Here is a 21,052-nt window from a genome sequence, read left to right as displayed (position 1 = left end):
TGGCTGAAGGGTAATGAAGGAGACCATTATGGGTTTACGGGGAAGGAAGTGAATAAGGAGTCCACACTATGGACGATAAATTCTTTCTGCTTTCAACCTGTTTTACTAGGTTGAAAGAGAGAGAGGTGATGAATAAAGGCGAATTCCTGAATGCGTTGCATTAATGGATTCGGAAAGATTGGAAGACAATCAGCCGGGAAACATAATTTTCCAGGGCTTGGGAAAGGTAAATTAGGTAATACGGAAAACCGCAGTAATTGCTAATGCCTTGGGGATGGGCTGGGGGGGGAGAGAGTCTTGCGACTAAAGCTCGGAGCAAGGGAAGGTGGAACGAAAAGAAGGGGGGGGAAAGGATTCAAGAGGCGAAAAAGTTCTCCTACCGCCCGTGGCGAGAAGAATAGGAGCAACTTTTGAAGCGGAAAGAACCGTGAAGAAAGTTAACTGTAGAAAAGACGGAGAAGTTTTAAGATAGTTAAAGGGAAGGCAAGCGAGGAAAAGTGAATTAAAAAGGGGAAAAGAAATAAAAATAGAGACAGGATTAATTTGGATTACCTGATTGCAGATGATGACTGAAGATATGCAAGCTTGTACATTTGTGCAGATTGCTGGAACAAAAATTCATGGAATAAAAGTGTTATGAGTAGCATATGGGGGAGTTAGATTTTAAAGATTAGAATATTAGTTTAAATTTTAATAATTAAACAGTTTAAGTTAAATAATTAAGTTAGATGATAAAATAGTAACGAAACGTTAAAACTATTGCAAGTCTGATTTTTAATTGTCTGGGCCGTGTTTTATGAAAAGATGAAGTCTTGGCAAGTGGAGGAGCATGTTACCTATAGCAGCACGGATATAAAACCGAGAAACGAGGCCGAATTAGGTCCGGCGGGCATGTGGAAATATAGAAATAGTTAAGGGTCGCCAGGTTAGGCCCGTGAAGTGCTTGTTAATTTAAAAAATTTTTAGAAAGAATTCCTAGTCAAGCAGACACCTCCGCTTTGGCTTCCTAGGAAAGATGTTATAAGTTCTATCAAGAACGCTCCTAGGTCGCTTAGCTGAGCTGGGCTCAGCTGGATCATAAGCAGGAAGTGAATGCAAGACTGGGTTTTCGATCTGTGTTAATCTATTAAAGAATTTGGCCGAATTTTGCCGGAAAAAGGCATCCAGGGGTAGAATTTTGAGATCGTTATGAAGCACTTCATTACGGACGAAATAATGAGCATTTGTCAGAATACGAAGCGTGACGCTCTGGAATACTTGAATTTTCTTCAGGTGGCTATTGGCAGCAGTTGACCAGACGACAGCATCGTACGTCAGGATCGGTAGAATGGTACTCTTGTATAAAAGGATCTTATTATTGAGGGAGAGGTTGCTTGTTCTTTTGAGGAGAGACATCAGTTGGGTTCTGGTAGTTCTTGCTTTGGAGATGGCATAATTGATGTGGGTATTCCAGAGCAGCTTCGCATCTAGATAAACTCCCAGATATTTGTAGGATTCCACCCAGGGTACATTTTCTTCAAATAATCTGAGTGGAGGGAGTTGACTATGGACATTCCTCTTTCTGGAAAAGAAAACTGTGGCGGCACTTTTTGCGACATTAATTTTGATTTTCCAGGTAATGAGCCAGGACTCCAAGTCTGTTAAATACAGCTGTAGGTGATTGAGAGTGGCATGTAATGTTGGGTGCTGTGAAATGATGGCTGTGTCGTCTGCATAGAGTGCTAGATCGACACTTGGTGTTTGTGGTATGTCATTTACATACAAGTTGAAGAGCGTAGCGCTAAGAATTCCTCCCTGAGGCACCCCAGCCAAGATAGGGCGAGGAGAAGAGACAGAATATTTTACTTTGACAGAAAAGGTACGATTAGTGAGGTAAGAGTGCATTATGTGCACAAAATTAGCCGAAATTTCAAGTCGCATGAGCTTGAATAAAATTCCGATATGCCAACATCTGTCGAAAGCCTTTGCTACGTCTAAATAAACAATAGCTGTAGGCTTTCCACTGCGAGATCCTGTATGAATGATTTCAACTACCCTCAGTAGCTGGGCCTGAGTTGAGTGTTTAGCACGAAAGCCGAATTGCTGAGGAATAATAATATTTCGGTTTCGGCAGAAATCATTCAGGTATCTAAGCAGTATAGCTTCGTAAATTTTACTAAGTGAAGACAGAAGGCTGATCGGCCTATAATTTTGAGGGACCTTTGGGTCCATTCCAGGTTTTAGAATAGGAATGACTAATGCATTCTTCCAGCTATGGGGATAATATTTTAGCCTTAGCATTGAATTTATCAAAACTGCTAGGTAAACAGTTTAAAATATGAATTTAACTGGTAAGTTTTTAATCATGCGATTAGAAATCCTATCCAGGCCAGGTGCTTTTGCGGGGGTGAGATTTTTGATAAAAGCAGAAATCTCAGTCATTGTTGTGGTGATGGGTTCCTCAGAATTTGTATCTGAGGAGAGAAATTCTTCAACTTGGTGTTGGACTTCATGCGTGTGCTCTGCACAGGAATCGAACATGAGTCCAGTGTTAGGTGAAAATTGTGTTTGAAGGCTGTCTGCTATGCGTTCAGCCTTTTCGGTGTCTGTTAGTGCCATCCGGTCGTTGACCGTGCCCATTAGGGGGGGAATGTCGTGCTTTGGTTTGCGAAGCCGTGCGCTAGCAACCCAGAGGCTATTATCAGAAGTCTTTAAGGACTTAAGATAGTTTGCGTATTTTTCGTCTGTGTATTTCTTAATGTCAGACTTGATCTCATTCTGAATCCTTCGCAGTTGCACTCGAAAGTTTTCCAAACGTGTATTTTGCCAATCTCTGCGAAGGCGGTTTTTAATTTTGATTTTATCTTTAATGTGATCAGGTAATTTATAATAATTTTGCCTGAATTTGGGTTTGGAAGCGGCTGTAAATGCGCTTCCTAGGGTTTGGTTGAGCCTGTCAATGGCTAAGTCAACCTCCTGATTATCGTGAATTTTGATAGGGGGGAGAATACCATTTTCCAAGACATACCGAAAGTTGTCCCAATTTGTGGAGACTTGCGCCTGTAAATTTTGGTTGATTTTGGATGTTTTAAGGGTGAGGTGAACCGGATAATGGTCAGAGGACAATTCCGGAATCACTTCGATCGAATAATCTACTGGGATATTTTTAAATAAGGCCAGATCAATAATGGAAGGAGCACCTAACCCCCCAGGAAACTGGTAATGGGTAGGTATGTTTGGCGCAATAATTTGGATACGGGCGTCCTGAGCCCAAATTTTGAGTTTATCGCCATAGTTGTTGGCAGTGACACAATCCCAACTTCTATGACGGGCATTTAAATCTCCTGCGATAATCAGATTATTTGCAACACCACTTAATTTTCTGAGATCAGAGATAAATGCGGGTCCCTGTCTCGGAGGCATATAGCAGGACGCTACTGTTATTGGGGGACAATTTGGAATATGAATTTGTACTATAGTCGCTTCTAAGGCCTCCAGTGAGCGTTTTACATATATGCTAGTACCGCCACTAGCACGAACAGTGTCACTGATGCATACCTCTCTGTCATTTCGGTAGCAGAAATAATTCGCGATGTTCGCGCTAAGTCCCTCAACCAGATGTGTCTCCTGAACGAGGAAGAGGTCCATGTGATGCTCATTAATAAAATCCCGGACTTCGTGAATCTTCTTCTTGATTCCATTAGCGTTCCAGTAGGAGATCAGGAGAGAATCTTCACCAGTTGCACTATTGAATGTGAAGCTTTTAGTTTAGGAGGCCACAGTATGCCTCGTAAATGTAAAATGCTCTCTCAGGCCCCGTGGAGACATATCGGAGCCTTGGGAGAGCATTTCTAAAAGCCTCTAGGAGAATTTTGTGCTCAATTCCAAATTCAGATGCAATTTGGAAGACACTCCTAAGAGTGTCCGTGCAACTGCCATCATCTGCGGACTGGGCTGGAGCCTGGGCTGGTGGTGGTGGCGGAAGGAGAGGACTCTTCTTCGGGACTTGCTTCGTCGCAGGAGCTTGCTTCGTATCTTTCGTAGATGATGGTAGTCCGGGATTTTTCCGTCCGGAAACGACATCACTAAAAGAGGGGTCCGTGCTGCTGATTGGAGCTTTAACCGAAGCCGGTACGAATTTTAACATCCCGTTATCCGATCTAATAGGGGGGGTTTTATTTTTATTTGCCGGGTTTCTGGGGCAGTGAAACCAGTTGGCTGCGTGCCGCCCAAGGCAGTTCGCGCAGGTGTTGGCTTCCTCCGGGTCTTTGGTACATTGGTACGCGTAGTGCGGGCCGGCGCACCTCAGACACCGGATTGGCAGTGTGCACACTGCGGAACTGTGGAAGAAGCCTTGGCAGCGCCAACACTGGCTCGGCCCCTTCTTCCCGATGTGTTTCTCAAATTTGATTTCGATGCCAAACATTGAAGTCTCTTCAAAAATATCATAGACATTCAGAGACGGATTTAGCTGGACTAAGAATAATGGCATAGGATAACGGGACCTGTGCCTACGGAGCTGAGTGACACTGATAACAGAGTATCCTAAAAGTTGTAATTCGGACTTAATTTTCTCAGCTTTTGCAGAATTAGGTAAGCCACGAAGTATAGCCTTTACGGGCCGATCCTGTTTCAAGTTAAATGACTTATATTCGGCGCCCTGATTATTTAGAATTTGGGCCACCGAACGATAGTCCTCTTCGGACTGCATTTCAATGCGTAAAAACTTGCCTTTCATTCTGCAAATAGCCGTAGGCACAGTTGCTTGGACTAGAGATGTAAGAAACTCAAAATCTTTGGGTTCAACAAAGAAGAAAGGTATTTTCCTTTTAGCTTTGTTAGAGCTTTCAGTAGGGGGGGGAGTACCGTCTCCGGGTTGCTCCACGAGATCATTTTTCTCTTCCGCCCTAACCGCAGGTTGGGTGGGAGGCAATTCCTCCTCTGGTTGTTCGCTCCAAAATGGAGGCAGGCTATTGTTCGGGACCTGTTTTTCTGGGGAAATCTGCGCTCCTCGTGAAACAAGATGGCGAGGAGGCCGCTGAAAACCTTCATCATCTATTTTTCTAATCTTTTTAGTTTTTGGTAATTCCGAATTTTCTCGTGAATTTAAAGTTAGTTTCTGGATTTTTTTGGTGCTAGATAGTAATTTTTCTGCTTGTAATTTAGCCGGTTTTAATATTTGCTTAGAATTTTGATTTTTGGCCGAATTTTGATTTTTATCCAAGGTATCGGATTTTAGTGAGATTTCATCATTACTAAGTTCCTTAGCCGATTTCAATAATTTTTTAATACATTCTTCCTCAGTTGGGGGAATGGCAAAGAGAGGCAGATTCAGGCGTTTAGCAAGAGTGGTAAGATTAAAAAGCGTTACCTTAGATTCTTGTTGCACGCACTTGAGGTCGAAGCTTGCCAGCGGTGTTGATCTCCTCGCTCTGGATAAATTCTGCTCTAGGTCAGTAAAACGGGCCTTGAGTAGGTACAGCTGCTTTATCTGGATCAAGAGGTCGTCCGGATTCATCTGATGGTCAAGATTGATGTCAGAGACAGGGCCAGTCGAGTCTGTAGACGTCGATGTATCCATCTCGGCGCTTGCTTCGGAGGGGTTGCCGGCCATGATTTCCGGCGTCGCGTCGCTGCAGGTGGCTTGTGGGGAGCTCATTGTCATGCGTCCGCACTCTACGAGAGACACCCTGCTAATCCAGGTTCGGGTCTCGCCGTGGACATTGCTCATTTTCATGCCCCTGCATCAAAAATCCTTATGTCTCTAAAAGGTTTGTGAAATGGTTCTAAATTCACACCAGTGTTATTGCAATATATGCCTTATTAAGCTTTCAATTTTTAATCATTCAAGTGATTTTAAAGTTATTTAATTTTTTTACAAATTCCGTATTTTAATATTAGAAACGATTAGATATTTTTTCTGTTTTCCAATTTCTCTAACTGTACTTTACTATTCATTTGCTTTGACATACATTTGATTTATAATACACATGTAATGAACACTAGATTAGAATTATGAGCATCTGCAGCACTTTCATAGTTCATAAAAAGATTTTCGAACACCCTTATATTTATATCTTGGGATTTCAACTTCCTCTTCATCTATATCTTTTTCATATATTGTTGTACTGTATTCAAGTTTTCATGTGTCTAGAAATAATATATTGTTATATTGTATTTATGCCAACTTATATTTAAATGGTAACTTTCATAAACTCTTACATTATTATTCCAGTTAATAGAAAATGTTTCTAACACCTTGGTACAAAGTAATCCTTCAATATGCAACTTAGTTACCAATCTAGTTTAACTTAGCTGCAATGCTAAGGTTTAATTATCTGTAAAATTAATTATTTGAAATTATTTGTAAAGAAAGATGGCAGCTAAAACACGCTCGCTGTTGTAAATTATAATACAACGAGTTCATGCAATGTATAATATACCTCATCTATAATTTTTATTAAATTTTCCAACAGTATTGGAATTAACGGCAGATACTTCTAATATTTTATCTTTAGACTACAATGATTTAAATTGCCATTTCCTTCTTCACTGATGCTTTTATGTTATATTCCTGATATTTCATAATGGCATACAAATAAGTTTGACTTATTTCCCAAACATGTATATCTATCACTGAACATACTTTTATTTTTACGAATACTGTATCTTCTCTTTTCTTTAATTTTTATATTTAAGAATACTGTATTTGCTCTTTCCTTTAATTTTATTTTTACGAATACTGTATCTTCTCTTTTCTTTTAATTTTTATATTTAAGAATACTGTATTTGCTCTTTCCTTTAATTTTATTTTTACGAATACTGTATCTTCTCTTTTCTTTAATAAATTTTTCAACATATAGCATCTGATCAACCTAATTTCAAGAGGTCTTACGATCAGGCGGTAAAGTCACTAAACATTGGCAGTTCGACCGAAATTTCAAATCCCTGTGATACCTCAGCCAAAGAATATGTATTGTACATAGACTTTCTTTGCTTCAGCTCTTTGTTTGTCTGTACTCAATTAATGTGAAAAAAAATGCGTTGCAAAAACTTCAGTTTATGAAGATCTTTTTAAATTTCATCTTTAAAAACGACAAAGTTTTATTCATTGATAAATTTTACATTTATCTTAGCGTATCTCTTTACAAACCCCATTAATAAAAAAAATAAAAAGTAAAGAAATAAACTCGGTTTCTACGACTGATACCTTGGTGCAAATTATACGTATGTTTTTACAAAAACATAGACTTACGGATACGGGTATCATAAATAATAAATTATGGATTATTTCTCCATCTAATTTGCTTAATATGTTTAATCCGGAATTTTCCTGAAAGTACCAAGTACTATCCTTTAACATATTTATTTCTGAACTATACTTTAGTACGCAATAAGCGGACGTATGCTAGTTAACTGCATTAAATTTTCCAGTCTAGTTTAGACCCCATGACGGTTGTTGTCAAAGAAAGTTATTAAATCAATAATAATTGAGAGATATAATCTAAGAAATATTTACTTAATATTTACATAATTTATAATAATATTATAACAATATTGGCTTTAGTATTGTAATTAATGAAATGTGTTTCCAATGCTAATATGCGTATTTACTGCTACCTTTTTTTTTTTTTTTTTTTTTTCTGCTAGCTCTTGCTTTATCACTATTATTCAAGTAATTTGCCCGTTTATTAGATATTCTTTACTTGTTCTTGTAATATTTAATCCTATTTGCTATTTTTTCTTTCCTCTTGGCTGCTTTTGGCTTCGAAAAGTAAAATTAGATAGTAACCCTCAGCTTTTGGAAAGGAAGGGGTCTTCTTCGGAATGAAGTTCTGAAATTCCTTGGAAGGCAGCAAAGGGGAAAACCTTTATTCCTGGAATTCATTGGAATGTGTTTAGAGCATGGAGGTAGGAAAGGAAGGAGGTGTCAGTCAGCACTAGAAGTGAAGCACTACTTTGAAGCTTGGGTCACCGGATGGGGTGTTCTTTGTTTACATTTAGAAGCTCGCTTGACACGGTTCTGATAGTATTTCGACACACGACAGTTCCATACAAATCGAAAAAGGGACACTTTCGTATGAAAGAAACATTCATAGTGGGATGGATAATAGCAATTTGTATAGTTTAGTGACATTTACGCAAAAATCACATCTTGGTAATTTTTCGATAACTAACAACAGCGCGATTTTGATTATGAATTTGTTTTACAAAATTCTAAGCTGTTCAACTACAAAAATATAGATTTTAAGAAAAATGTTATGCTTAAAGAATGAAAAATGCCTTACGGTACATTTAAAATTGTATACGTCTTTCGATACCCTTGATGGAGTATTCGCTACTTTTATTTTATTTTCCAAACGCCAAAATGTTTAAAATAAAACAAATTTTTTTCACATCCATATATTATTGTTGCATATTATTGCAAAAAGCATGTATCTGCCTTTGACAAAATACATAAATATTCATTAAATTATTTATAAATGTATTTGAAATGAAGAATTTATTCACTTATAAACAACTGTGAAAGTACTGTGAAGAAATCTAATTATTAAATTATCTAATTTATAATGATTATGCATGTTATCTAAATATATAATAACCTTAATATTGAATTGTAAACATAAATTGAAATCCTGTTGACAAATACGTTGTAAAACTATTTAAGCAAGAATTGTTCGTATTGGAAAGCAATTTGTTAAAAGGTATTGTAAAGCAAATGCTATGAGATGCGCACTTAAGAAAGTAATAAAGAGTTTTGGAATATGTATTGTTGAAATAAAGCGTTAAAAAAATCTAAAAAGTATAATTAAAAGAATTATTCCCCTTACATTTTATAATAACTCAGTTACGAGTTTTAAATAATAATTAAAAAAAAAACTTATTTTATTCCCTTTCAGAAATGTTCAGAGAAAGTCAAGTACTATTTAAAGTATTTCGCTAATTCCTAATAATTCTCTAATTTAAAATGAACCGAATAGAGCATTAATTATAAATTGACTTACATTTTTCGATTTAAAAGATGCCTCAGAAGCCAAAAAATCATGTCATATTTAAGAAAGTATTTTAGGAAGAAGCTCTATAAATAGAAAAGAAATAATGCATAATTTTAATATTAATAATACAATAAACTTTGATCTTAATTTTTGTACCTTAACCGAATAAAATCGAATTACCTTAATTTTTTTTTCCTAATGTAATTAACGAAAACTTGTGAAAATATTTCATTCAAATTAAACCATTCTGAGAAAACTGTTCTGTGAAAATTATAGCATTTAATTCCGTTCAGAATGAAATGTTGTTTTCATATACTTAGGACTCTGAAGGGTTGTAGAAAAAGAAAATATATACATTCATATGTATATTTACGACGTAATTACAAAATGTTTACATCGGAACGCGTCAAATCCCATTGAACTCAATGGTAAATGACCCTTGGTCAAAGAATCTCTAAGGAGATCTTTTTAGAGATTCTTTGCTTTGGTTACCACGTAGGGATCGCCGGTGCTTCAGAGCAGGGTTCAGGAGAAACTTGTTTAGGGCAACTCCATCTTACTTCCTACCTCCATAGTTTAGAGGGGGGGGGGGAGACCTTGATGCGCGCAGTTGTGTTATACCGGTTTAAAGTTTGACAAAAAGCAATTAAACTGTAGAAAGTTTATCTTCAAGACTCGTTTTGACCAAAACCAAACATCAAAACAGAATGTATTTGGAACTCTTAGATTCCATACTTCGAATGAAGATGCCATTGAAAGAAAATAAAAATCTGTTGTGTTTAGTTCGAACCATCACATCCAAGCATATATAAAACTCAGATATTTATTTAAAAAAAAAAAAAAAAAAAAAAAAAAAAAAAAGAGTATAACACAACAAGGGGGAGGGAAAAAAAACAGGATGTTGAAGAGCTATTAAATTAAATTTTTGTTTGAATATCTGCAAAATAAAAAATGTGCATTTTTATATGATTTTTTCTGCTAAATATGCATTTAATGCTTAAAAGCAGAAAAAATCATATAAAAATAGATCTTTTTCTGCTTTTAAGCATTAAATTATAAAGCATTAAATTTTAATCATATTTTAATTATTTTAAGCATTAAATTTTAATCATATAAAAATATATCTTTTTCTGCTTTTAAGCATTAAATTATATATTTATGAAGTATGTGTCAGTTTAATGTATTCTGTAATGTATTTTACGTTATTTCAAGTACTGGTAGATTTATTTTAATATGACGAAATGCTTTATCAGAATTAATTTTCCGTATTTATAAAAACATGTATTTGTATGAGCTCTATAAAACAGCTACCTTCAGGTCAAAATTTCCTAGAATCAGAACTCATAGAGAGTATTAGTATTTGTTCTATAATATATTTTATTTCAAATTTTAGATTAATTTTTAAGAAAATATTTTCACAGCTGGTATATACAGTCTAAGCAGAAGTGTTAAAAACTTAAGGAATTCAGACATGAATGTCAGTTCATAATTGGAATAAGTATCTCAATGCATGTATAATATTCCAAGACATCATTCTTTAAACTTTTTTCCTTATTAAAATTCTGTTAAATATAAATCTGTTAAAAATTCTGTTATAAAAACAAATCAATATTCAGACACTTTTATTTATTTATTTAGCACATATGTTATTTTATTTATCACATATGATGTAATTTTTCTCTTTCCCATGCTAAGAAATGCTAGCGAAGTAGATGCAGGAAAAGTAGAGAAGATTACACACACACACATATCCATATTATATATAAAGAACTAAAAATATTATAAGAAAACGATGTTCACTCGAGTTGTAGGCCTTTTGTGTATAGGGCAATTTAAAAATTTTTCTTTGAATTAATAGAGCAAAAAGTATGAAATCCACAATTTTGTTCCCTTCCCCCTTGTTGTGCACTTGATGTAAATCAATTCGGACCATGTGTGTGTGTAAAGGTCAAAGGTGAACAAGGTGAGGGGTCAGAGGAGAAGGGGGTGACCATGCTTTACAAAGGCTCCAGAACCAGACAAGCAGCTAACAATGCAGTGGCTTGATGAGCTAGAATCTAAGTAAATTCCTGAAAGAGGTGTCAGTGACTGTTGGGAGCGAGAATGTGAAATAAAATACACAAATAATAGAACACCAAAAGTCTTAGTACAATAATACTAGGTAATCTAAATACAAAATACGAACAACTGTGCAATGATGCTAAATCAATAGTATGAAATACTGGTAAATAATACACAAAACATATAATACAATACTATATAAATGTGTTATTTTGCAAAAGAGACTTAGTTGGGAAATTAGAATCCCTTGTCACGTGATCTGCGCACGGTCTCACATCGCTATCTTCCTATGCTATTATGTAGTGAATATTGAAGTACGTGCAATATTGTGCTTTACAGAAGAAGTTTTCGCTCATTTTTTGTGAAGGAATTTCCCTACCTAATCAATTTTTAAATCTTAATGCAGGGTTTCGTTTGAAACATAAAAATTCGCATTCGTAATAGTGCGTAAAAATCTATTTGGCATTATTTGTAATTTTAACATATCTCTTCTAGAAGAAGCTCCCAATGCGGGCGAGGCATATGAGAAAACAATAGAAATGCAAATGACCAAACAATAAAAATGCAAATGTGTCTTTTCTTGTATAATTCGAGACATGAAAAACTTCCCAGCAGAGGGGTAAGACTGTTAATCACTCCCGAAGCCTTTTTCGTAACACTTTTAATGTCGCCTGTCTACGTAAATTTGTTATTAATCACTGTTCCCAGATATTTGGCTTTTTTTTTTTTTTTTTTTTTTTTTTTTTTTTTTTTTAAATTGGAATTGCAACATTGAAAAGTCGCAATTTCACATTTAGCGGAATCTTCTTCTGACAATTAAGAGCTGCGATTTTTTAACGTTGATAGCTATTCGCCATTTAACGCACCAGTTTTCAACGTGTGGCAGGTCTTATAGCTTCTGAATAGCAATTTCTGCTCTCATAGACTTTGTTGTTAGCACGGTATCTTCCGCATAACACCCTAGAAAGAAGTTATTATTTATTTGCACTCTGAGTCAGCTACGTAATGCAAATAAAGTATCGGCCCAAACTATCCCTGGAGCACGCCAGTATTTAATCTTTCTGTATTCAGAAATATCTTTACCCACCGAAACAAAGAAGTTCCTGTCTTTGATGAACGAGTATATTAGTTGAGTGATTTTCTTACTGAAGTTGAAGGAAATTAACTTGTAGATAAGACTCTCAGCATGAGTAGCGCCATACATTGCTTATTACGAATTGCATCACCGATGATTTCGATCAACCTAACGAGTTGTTTCGTGGTAAGTAGGCCTCTTCTACACCCAACTTGCTCAGGTGGAAGTTTGTCAAAATATGATTGCATTATATTTAGAACAATCCTTTCATAAATCTTTCCTAAGCCAGGGAGAAGGCTATTAGACCTTCTGTTAGTGGCATGTTTTTCCGGTTTTGGCAGTAAAATTACTTTAGCCTGTTTCAGCTCTTGGGAAAATAAAAATTCTCTAAACAAGCATTTATTATCCCGCTGTATCTGCTAATAATATTTCCAGGCAGGTACTTCCTTGCGAGGTTTGTAATCTCATCGTACCCGCGGGCTTTTTGAATCTTGAGTCGTTTGACAATATGTATGACTTCCTTTGATGAGGTAAATTCAGTGTGATTTCGAGCCGTGGGTGCATTTGTCTAGTTTTTAATGGAAAATCTTGCATCCTTTACAAAATTATAGTCGCAGGGACTGTCATTCCGTGAGAATTGTTTCTTCTCAAGTATCCTTTCTGTGCTGAGTGATGCTATTTTTGATGTCCTTATTTGATTCATTTAGTATTTTTGAGTAGCGGATCCCATGCAAGATTCCATCTTTTTCTAATTTTATTTCGTTCTTTGATTTCGACTCTGATGTATCTAAGAAGCCTTCCTGCATGCTGTTCTCCTGGTACTTTTCGAGTTGCTTTATTGTAAACGTCGTTTATATTATATATTATGAGTGAATAAATGGATATCAGAATCAAATCTCACGTGTAGACTTGAGGCTAGAGTGATATGAAGTGCGCTGAGTAAGTAGATGATAAAACTGATTCCAGTCCGTAATTTTCTTAAATTTAGGTTCCACATTTTTTTGTCATTCCAAGAGTTACAATTACAGGTACATGGTCTGGATGTCATTTCTTGTTTCACTTCCAGGCACATGGGAATAGAGGTGGTAGAAATAACAACATCTAAGATAGCTGTCTTTCGTGGATTATTTGGCAAATAAGTGTAATCGGACAGAACGTACAAATAAACAGTGTGGTTCATTATAAAATCAAGTAGTTTCTCCCCTTTCCTATTTGTTCCGTCTAATTACTCCATTCACACTTCTTAGCGTTTAGGTCGCCAAAATAATGGGCTCATCAGGTGGAAGAATATCGACAAGCATAGGCCCGTCAGGCATATTTTTTCGGAGCATTAAATATATACAAGTAAAATACATAATACGATAGACTGGAAGCAAAAGTGAAACAGTGACTAAATTGTGTCCATTTCTTTGGTCCTCATTTATTAGGCAGGATTGCAATGGGTTTTTGACATAAATTGCAGGTCCCCCGACTCGATGACTCAATTTATCACATCTACACCACTTAAAATCAGGAAATTTCATCTTTCAACTTGGGGTAGCATGTGTCACAGATATTAATGCAATGTCTATCTCGTATGTATCCAAAACGTTTTGAAGTTCTTAAATTTTACCTTGAACGCTTCTAGCGTTCCACACTGTTAACTTAATGGGGGCTCTGTTTAGGTTGTTCTTGCCCATTATCATTATTGTTTTAATTAGTGCTATGGTGAATCGTGTTGTTTCATGTGTTGTGTAAGTTGGAAACCTGCATTTTTGATAACTGCGACTAGTTCTGCCAAGTCGGCAAAAAAGTTTTTGGCCTCACTAAGAGTGTCTGAGTAAGTACCGGTAGAAAGAGCCTGTGAGTAACTTTTATTTTCTACGACACTTTTGGAATAGAGCTTAGCCTGTTCGACTTTCGTTTCGGAGAATTTCCCATACCCCTATCAGTTCTTTTGACAAAACTCGCATAAATGCAACACACAATGCTGTCATCAATTCCTTGAATAGTTTTGAACATATAACAAATAATTTTCAGAGAAAACCTTTTCATTAAAAAAAGCATTTCAATACCATTGAACAAATTTTGAAGTAAAATTCACTTTGTATGATCCTCTACAAAGTCTTACTTTTGAGCTAATGGACGCAGGATATGATGATAAAACAAATACTGCATAAGTCATTTTTTTCTGTTTTAACTTGTGATTTTGGAACAAAAACTTGTGCTTATTACCAAATTAATGTGGAATCTAGATGCATTGTTTGGTTTGAAATTATTTTCTAAATGCAAAATGCTATGATGATGCTTAAAACAAATGTTTACAAGTATCTGCAGTCTTACACATTTTAACTTTATGGACATTAGACAAGCAATTAAAACAAAGTTTATTAGTTTTAACAAAGTCTATTCGTTTTTGCACTGGTAAGTTTAAAAAATTAGAACACCTGTGTAAAAAATTATCTTTACAAAATAAACAAGTAGAATTAGTAATCAGAGAAGTAACCTTATTATACACTGGTTTATCTGATTTATGCGTTTTACTAATTAATTAAAGGTTTACTGTTCTGTAATGTTCTAGCGTAATTCTCCAAAAATTCTATCAAGTCATTCAACTTTGGTATTTCGTCTTTTTTTAATTGACGCTCCCACCACAACTTTGTCGAAACATCATGTTTTTGCAAAATAATATACATCAACAAAGGATCACTAAAATGATCTATCTTTTGATCTAATATTATCAATGAGCGAGTTATTTCGTTTACATTATCTACTAAACTTAATATCGAGGATGCAGATTCCGTTTGTATTTGTGAAACGTTAAGTATTCTTTTAAAAAAGCAAATATCTGTTCTCTTTTATTAGAAAATCTCTCTTCTACTAAATTCCAAGCAATACTGAAATTTTGATCAGCTATGGGAATTGACTGAATCAGCTATGGGAATTGACTGAATAATGCGATAAGCGTCATTTTTCAAAGAACTCTTTAAATATTGTAATTTTTGAGCTCTGGAAAGATTTGGATTGTTGCGAACACTAGCGTTAAATAAATCTTTAAATGTTATCCATTCTGTTAAATTTCCGCTAAATGTGGGTAAAGATAATTTTGGTAATTTTAAACTTTCAGAGATTGATTCAGGTACGACAGGTTTGTCGCCATTTGCATTTACGACCTTGGAAATCTTTAACTTACGAAAAAGTTTTAAGTGAACCTCCTCAATTTTCTCTAAAATCGACTGTTTTTCCTCAGCAAAAGTCTCTATTTTCATCATCACAATTTGTATACATTTCGCTAAATAGAGATTTGAAATCTTCCTTAAAGATTTTAGATTTTTCTAAGATTAATTCACTTTCAGCATTATCTAAGTTATCATAATCTATTTTCTCGATGAATTTCGTTAACTGTATTTTCAAAACTTTCTTTCACTTTTTTTCTGTATCTGACATTTTAAAAATATTCTAAATTCTCGATTTTACCAATACTTTAATTACAATAAAGTAGCAATAACGAAATGTCAAATGCAATTATAATGCGTTAACTTTTCACTCACCTCGAACACTGTATCCATTGCGTAACTCTTGAGAATTCTAAACCGAAAAGTGCATTCTTTAACAACTGCATGAAGACGTAGAATTCTTTTTCACAAGCGCGATTTTTCTTCTAAGCTCCGGCGTATGAGGACCAAATTAATGTGGCGCAGCGGTATCTTAAATTTAAATTAATAAACATAAGAATACATCAATACGAGGGGACTGTAGTTTAACTTTTATTCAGCAGTTTCAACTTTAGAACACAACGCAGCACAAAGTAAAGCGAGGAAGTTGCAATTAGCGTTTGCAATAATTCAAGAACAAAATGCGAGCTGCGCATATGATCTGCGTATTGCGAAATAATATCTCACAGACAGGCAGAGAGCTCTGGTGACCAAAACAACTTACAATGTGTGAAAAATCTTAACAACTATGTAATTCAGGTAAGTCAAAGTTCTGAATATATCTGTAGTATTAGTAAGATATTAACGCATTTACCCTATGTAACTAGTTCAAATAACGTTTTCTTTCAAATGCCAATTTTCAGAATGAGTGGGCTTTCATTTACAGTGTGTAAATTGAATTATATTTTTAAATTATTCATAAGACTTCTGTTGGATGGTGACATAAAATTTGCATTTTAATTTCTTTTATCAGATCAAGTCATGTAATAAAAGAAGTTGGCAGTCGATCTTAACATAGGAAAACATTTCCATTTTTTTTTTATACTTCTTATTCTTAACATAATAAATTTCACAGTGCTTCAATCTCCTACACATGAGTGTTGAAGAAATTTTTGCAAAATGATGAGAAATCTCAGTGCTCAGTATATAAAAATGATATTATTGAAATTTGATTAGTCAAAATTTTATAACAATAAGTGATATCTCCCTAGAACAGAATACTTTCCTGGCTGTAGTTAAATTAAGTGCATCCCTAAAATTTTCACAGTATGCTATTAATTTTGAAGGTAAAATTACATGACTTTTTCTACAATTACTCACATGTAAGCTACATGTAAAATAAATAAATAAAAAAAAAAAAAAAAAAAAAATCCTTACTTTAAAATTTCTAGTGTCTGTATTTAAAAATGCAAAGGTGGTTAATTTGATTGTCCTAACACTACAAAATTGAAAAGTATTAGAAGCAAAATATTGTTGTAAATAAATATTATAATAAGAGGATAGAAGGTATAATTTACATATCTGAAATACTTTTTCAGTAACTGCTGAAGGGCACTGGAAAAAAATCTATTCGAATGTGAGTGAGGTGATATTGATATTTACAAATCACAGGTGGAAATATAAGGAATGTAGGTAGTCTAGAAGTTATTTAAGGCAGAAAAATAAATTAATTAAGCATAATTCTCAGTTGTGAGTTTATATAAACATTCTTTTCATAACATTTATATCCATTAAATCATCCTCTGAATATGTCTCTTAGTCCACGTAAAATTTTATTAGAAAGAAAATGTGTTTAAAGCTATAAATTACACAACTAATAAAGCTGTAATGACATGTTTCAGGATCTTTGTTTTTAAATTTCATTAAAATGTTGTATGCAGACATCATATCTTGGTTTGTGAAGAACTGATCAAAAGAAACATTGAAAATGATGCAGATCAACATGATACAAACGTATTTGTTTCAGATGACTATCCAAAATCTTATATCTAAAGGTAAAGGAAGAAATAATTTTTTAGCATCTGTGTTTTTCGAACGGCAGAGTCTTTTTATAACAATGGCAAGAAAATTTTCTCTCAGTCTTCAATAATAAAAGATGAAAGCAGTGTAAAACAAAGTGTTTTGCTAGAAAATAGGGATTCATCATCTTATGCACATCTATTTGTCAGGTACAGGGCAATTATATGCCGATATTTAATATTATTTCATATACAAGAATGCTAAGAAGCTGAAACCCAATATATATCTGTAATATATGTAAGAAACTTATGAGAGAAAATTAATATTTGCACAGATAATTAGAATTCTGAACGCTATTTTCCATTGGAATTCCTTGTTCTTTATTAATTTTATTTTCTCGTTTTGCATGAAAATTTCTATGATGACATATTTTTAAAAATATATGCTGATGGCTTATATTATTTTTATCCCAGATTATTATATTCTTCTCCAAGTGTAAAATATTAGTAATCATTTATTGAAAGCATTTATTTGGATATTTTTTATTACCTCCACATATTGTGAAATCAAATAAAAATGCATATTTACCAATTTAGTCATTTTTAAACATTAAATTTCTTATTCGTAAAACTATACTTTTTGCAATTGTTTCCAGAGATAAAAAGTTTGTTTAAAAGTTTTAATTGAATGTTTAAATCAATTAAACTTTATGTTTTAATGTTCAGCAGTGTGTCAATTCATGTTCGTTTTTCACATACGTACAAATATATGAATACATACTTCTATAAATCAGAATATTTTTTGATGATTTTAAATTCATGAAATGTATTTATAATGTAGTTTAATTTTCCTTCATAATAGATTATACAAAAGTGCTTTCATAATTTTTAAACATGAAAATAAGAATTTCGTTAGTGATTAAATCGATTGCTGTGATTTTATGTGTAGACAAGTTTTTTGTAGTTTGAGTAATAATTAATTCTAATTTAATAGACTCATAGTACATTCAAGAAAAATCCATAGAACCAAACAATTCTGATACTAAAAATCCAATCCTAAATCAAGCTAGCAGTGTTTTATGGTCTAAGCAATTTGTTGCTGTTATCCCTATAAAGAAATATGATTAGAGATTATCATGTGTTTTTATTCGATCTTAGCACAGAACTCATATATTAAGATTAGCATCCATTTTAGGAATGCTGTAGATTTACCACGGTTTGTTTTACAGAATTTATAACATTTACTTTCTTTTACCGTGTTTATATTGTTTGTAATACATTCAAGGTAAAATGCTTTATAAATCACTAGAGGAAATTAATATAATTTCAAAAAGAACATCCATTTAAACTCTGCATAATTTATATAAAGCAGCAGTGTCTCTCCTTAATGGTGTAAAAACTGGTGACAAGTATTACTGTCGCCAAATACTTTGTTAACTTGAATATATATCAGATGTAATGTACTTGGATGGATGGATTTCCAGGACACATAGCTACAAACTCTTTACGGTATGAGTTTATTTTAAGATTGCGTCAAAAAGAAAATTATTTATTAATGTATCTCTATGCAGATTTCAGAATACATAATCGCACTGAAAGTTACCCAACATACGCTGGTGCAGACTCTGAATTTCAATTTTTTTTTAAATGTTTCTTTATTTGTATAAGGTAATGTGGTATGCAAGTTTACACAAGACTCTTTCTAACAGAAATGAGGTAAAGATACATATACCATGTAAACACGTTTTTTGAAAAACAATTACCGTATTTTTAACAGTTCAGATTCATTCTTTCAACCAAATACAAATAAACTTATTCACAAGATCAGTAAGTTATTTTAAATATATCCCACACTCCACACAATTCTCCATAACTTTCATTCATCAAATAAAAATTTATCTAATGAAAGAAAGGATGTTTCTCCTCGCTTTTCTGAAAGCCCACAAGGTGTGTTTGGCGTTCGTTACAAAGCCTACAAGGCGATAAGTCGCCATTCCGTAAATGATAGCTAAAGAGACATTTAGACGTTTCATCCAATGCGAGCAGGTCGTAGGATAAACGTTCTGTAGGCTTTGTGAATATGCGTGTCGACTAGCCAAAGAATCTCTAAGCCAAAAAAGAATCTTCCTTACAGATTCTTTGGTCTAGCTTCCCTAATGGCAGTTAATGATTGTTCACCAAGTGAATGGGACACCTTGGAACCTGTCTTCAATCTGTGTTGGTTCTGCCTTGTGAAAGGGGCTTAATAACCAATCAAAGCATTCGCTAAGCGGAAGTGAATGCAGGTCACAGAAGTTGCTCAAATGCAAATGTTTATTTTAGCAGTAGACGAGTAGGTAACATAGCTAGGAAAGAAATAACGTTTGTGCAATGGAGAAAGAAATCGACTGCGATTTTACATTTGTGTGGATTATTAAAAATTTCAGCATGTGCCATCAGACTAAAGAGCAATATATTTGCAGCCCTTTCTTTGTCGTCGACTCTTTACCTGGCAAGAAATGGTGCCTTTACTTATATCCTCGAGGTACATCATGTGAAGATGACATAGGTATCTTTCTGTTCAGAAACGATGATTCTCCAGAAGATTGCAAGATAAATTTCAGCTTTCAATTCCTAGATAGTAATCAAAGGAAAATTCTCTCAAGTGGCAGAATGGAACTTACTTCCTACCTCCATGTTTTTCACAGGGGGGGGGGGCTGAAAAGTAGGGAATAATCTTGCTCGTGGTCTTGGGGGTCGTTTAAACATCTAACTTCTCTACATTCAGTTTTATACAGAGGAAAATACAAATTGAATTCTTCGAATGAATGCAATTTTGTACAATGAAAATGTATTACTTAATGATAAACTCTAAGATAAATAACATCTTTTTTTAAAGCCATAGGTGTAGAAAGACAGATATTTGTTACACGAATGAATTTGTAGTAAATATTGAGTTTTTCATTTCGAATGCTATGTTCCATGTATGCGAAGTAGCTGAGTATGTGAGATAATAGTCATAACCGAATGGCTTTCAACCTTTTCACGGCTAAGGACTGTTTCTCAATTACATTGTGGTCGCTGCTTTTTGGTTAATTTTCTAATGACATATAAAGAATAACTGTTTTTATTTGAGACTTAATAAATGAATAAAATAACGCAAACTAGACTGCAGAAAATTCTTAAGATTGAAGTTAAATAATACTAAAAAATACATTATTGATGCACTTTTGTGTTTTATATGTAGTAGTATTAACTACTACTATAATCCTTAAATGGAATCCTTAAATTATATCTATCTATGTATAGGTATATATAAATGGAATCAAATATAGAACAAGGTATAAAATATCTTTATTATACAATGTTCATTACCATACGTATATTTACGTAATATCAATATAAATAGTTAGTTAGGTTTCGTACATATATAATTTATTTTTATATTTTGTATTTGTTGTATTAGATTCAGTATTGTATACGTATCTGAAGTTTAATTTGTTCTCTTTTTGGGTTACGACTTTAAGTGAGAAAGAATTGTTAGGGCCTTCATAGGGATTACATTATTATACAATCAGTTAGGATCCTACTTTTCCTTTCTTTTAATCATTATATATATTGAAATACTACTTGATAAGTATACTTAAAATATAGCAGTTTTTAAGCTACTTATTTATATATCTATTGTTTGGTCTGGTTTGTTTGATTATAGCAAAGCATTCGACGGTTATTTGCCTAAGGGTAAGGGTGCCTCGTGGAGAACTTTCTAAGCAAAACTGACTCTTATGCACGTTACACGTGGGGAAAACG

General features: G+C 34.0%; 1 protein-coding gene across 1 annotated transcript in view; it reads right to left on the bottom strand.

Annotated features, from left to right (window-relative positions):
• Positions 1-15,891, bottom strand: part of LOC118193471 (speckle-type POZ protein B-like) — a 33,616-nt gene extending 17,725 nt beyond the window's left edge. The window contains exons 1-2 of the mRNA XM_085821580.1: positions 15,642-15,891; positions 5,351-5,720 (exon numbers count right to left, since the gene is read on the bottom strand). Coding sequence (XP_085677706.1) covers positions 5,351-5,720; positions 15,642-15,712 — 441 coding nt within the window. The 5' untranslated portion in view covers positions 15,713-15,891. The remainder of the gene's footprint in view (positions 1-5,350; positions 5,721-15,641) is intronic.
• Between the last annotated feature and the right edge of the window lie 5,161 nt (positions 15,892-21,052).

This window comes from Stegodyphus dumicola, chromosome 8, assembly GCF_044657685.1.
Source record: "Stegodyphus dumicola isolate Sdum_Otavi_A_Nest chromosome 8, ASM4465768v1".
Classification (NCBI taxonomy): domain Eukaryota; kingdom Metazoa; phylum Arthropoda; class Arachnida; order Araneae; family Eresidae; genus Stegodyphus; species Stegodyphus dumicola.
This window is presented reverse-complemented; position numbering and strand designations above follow the sequence as displayed.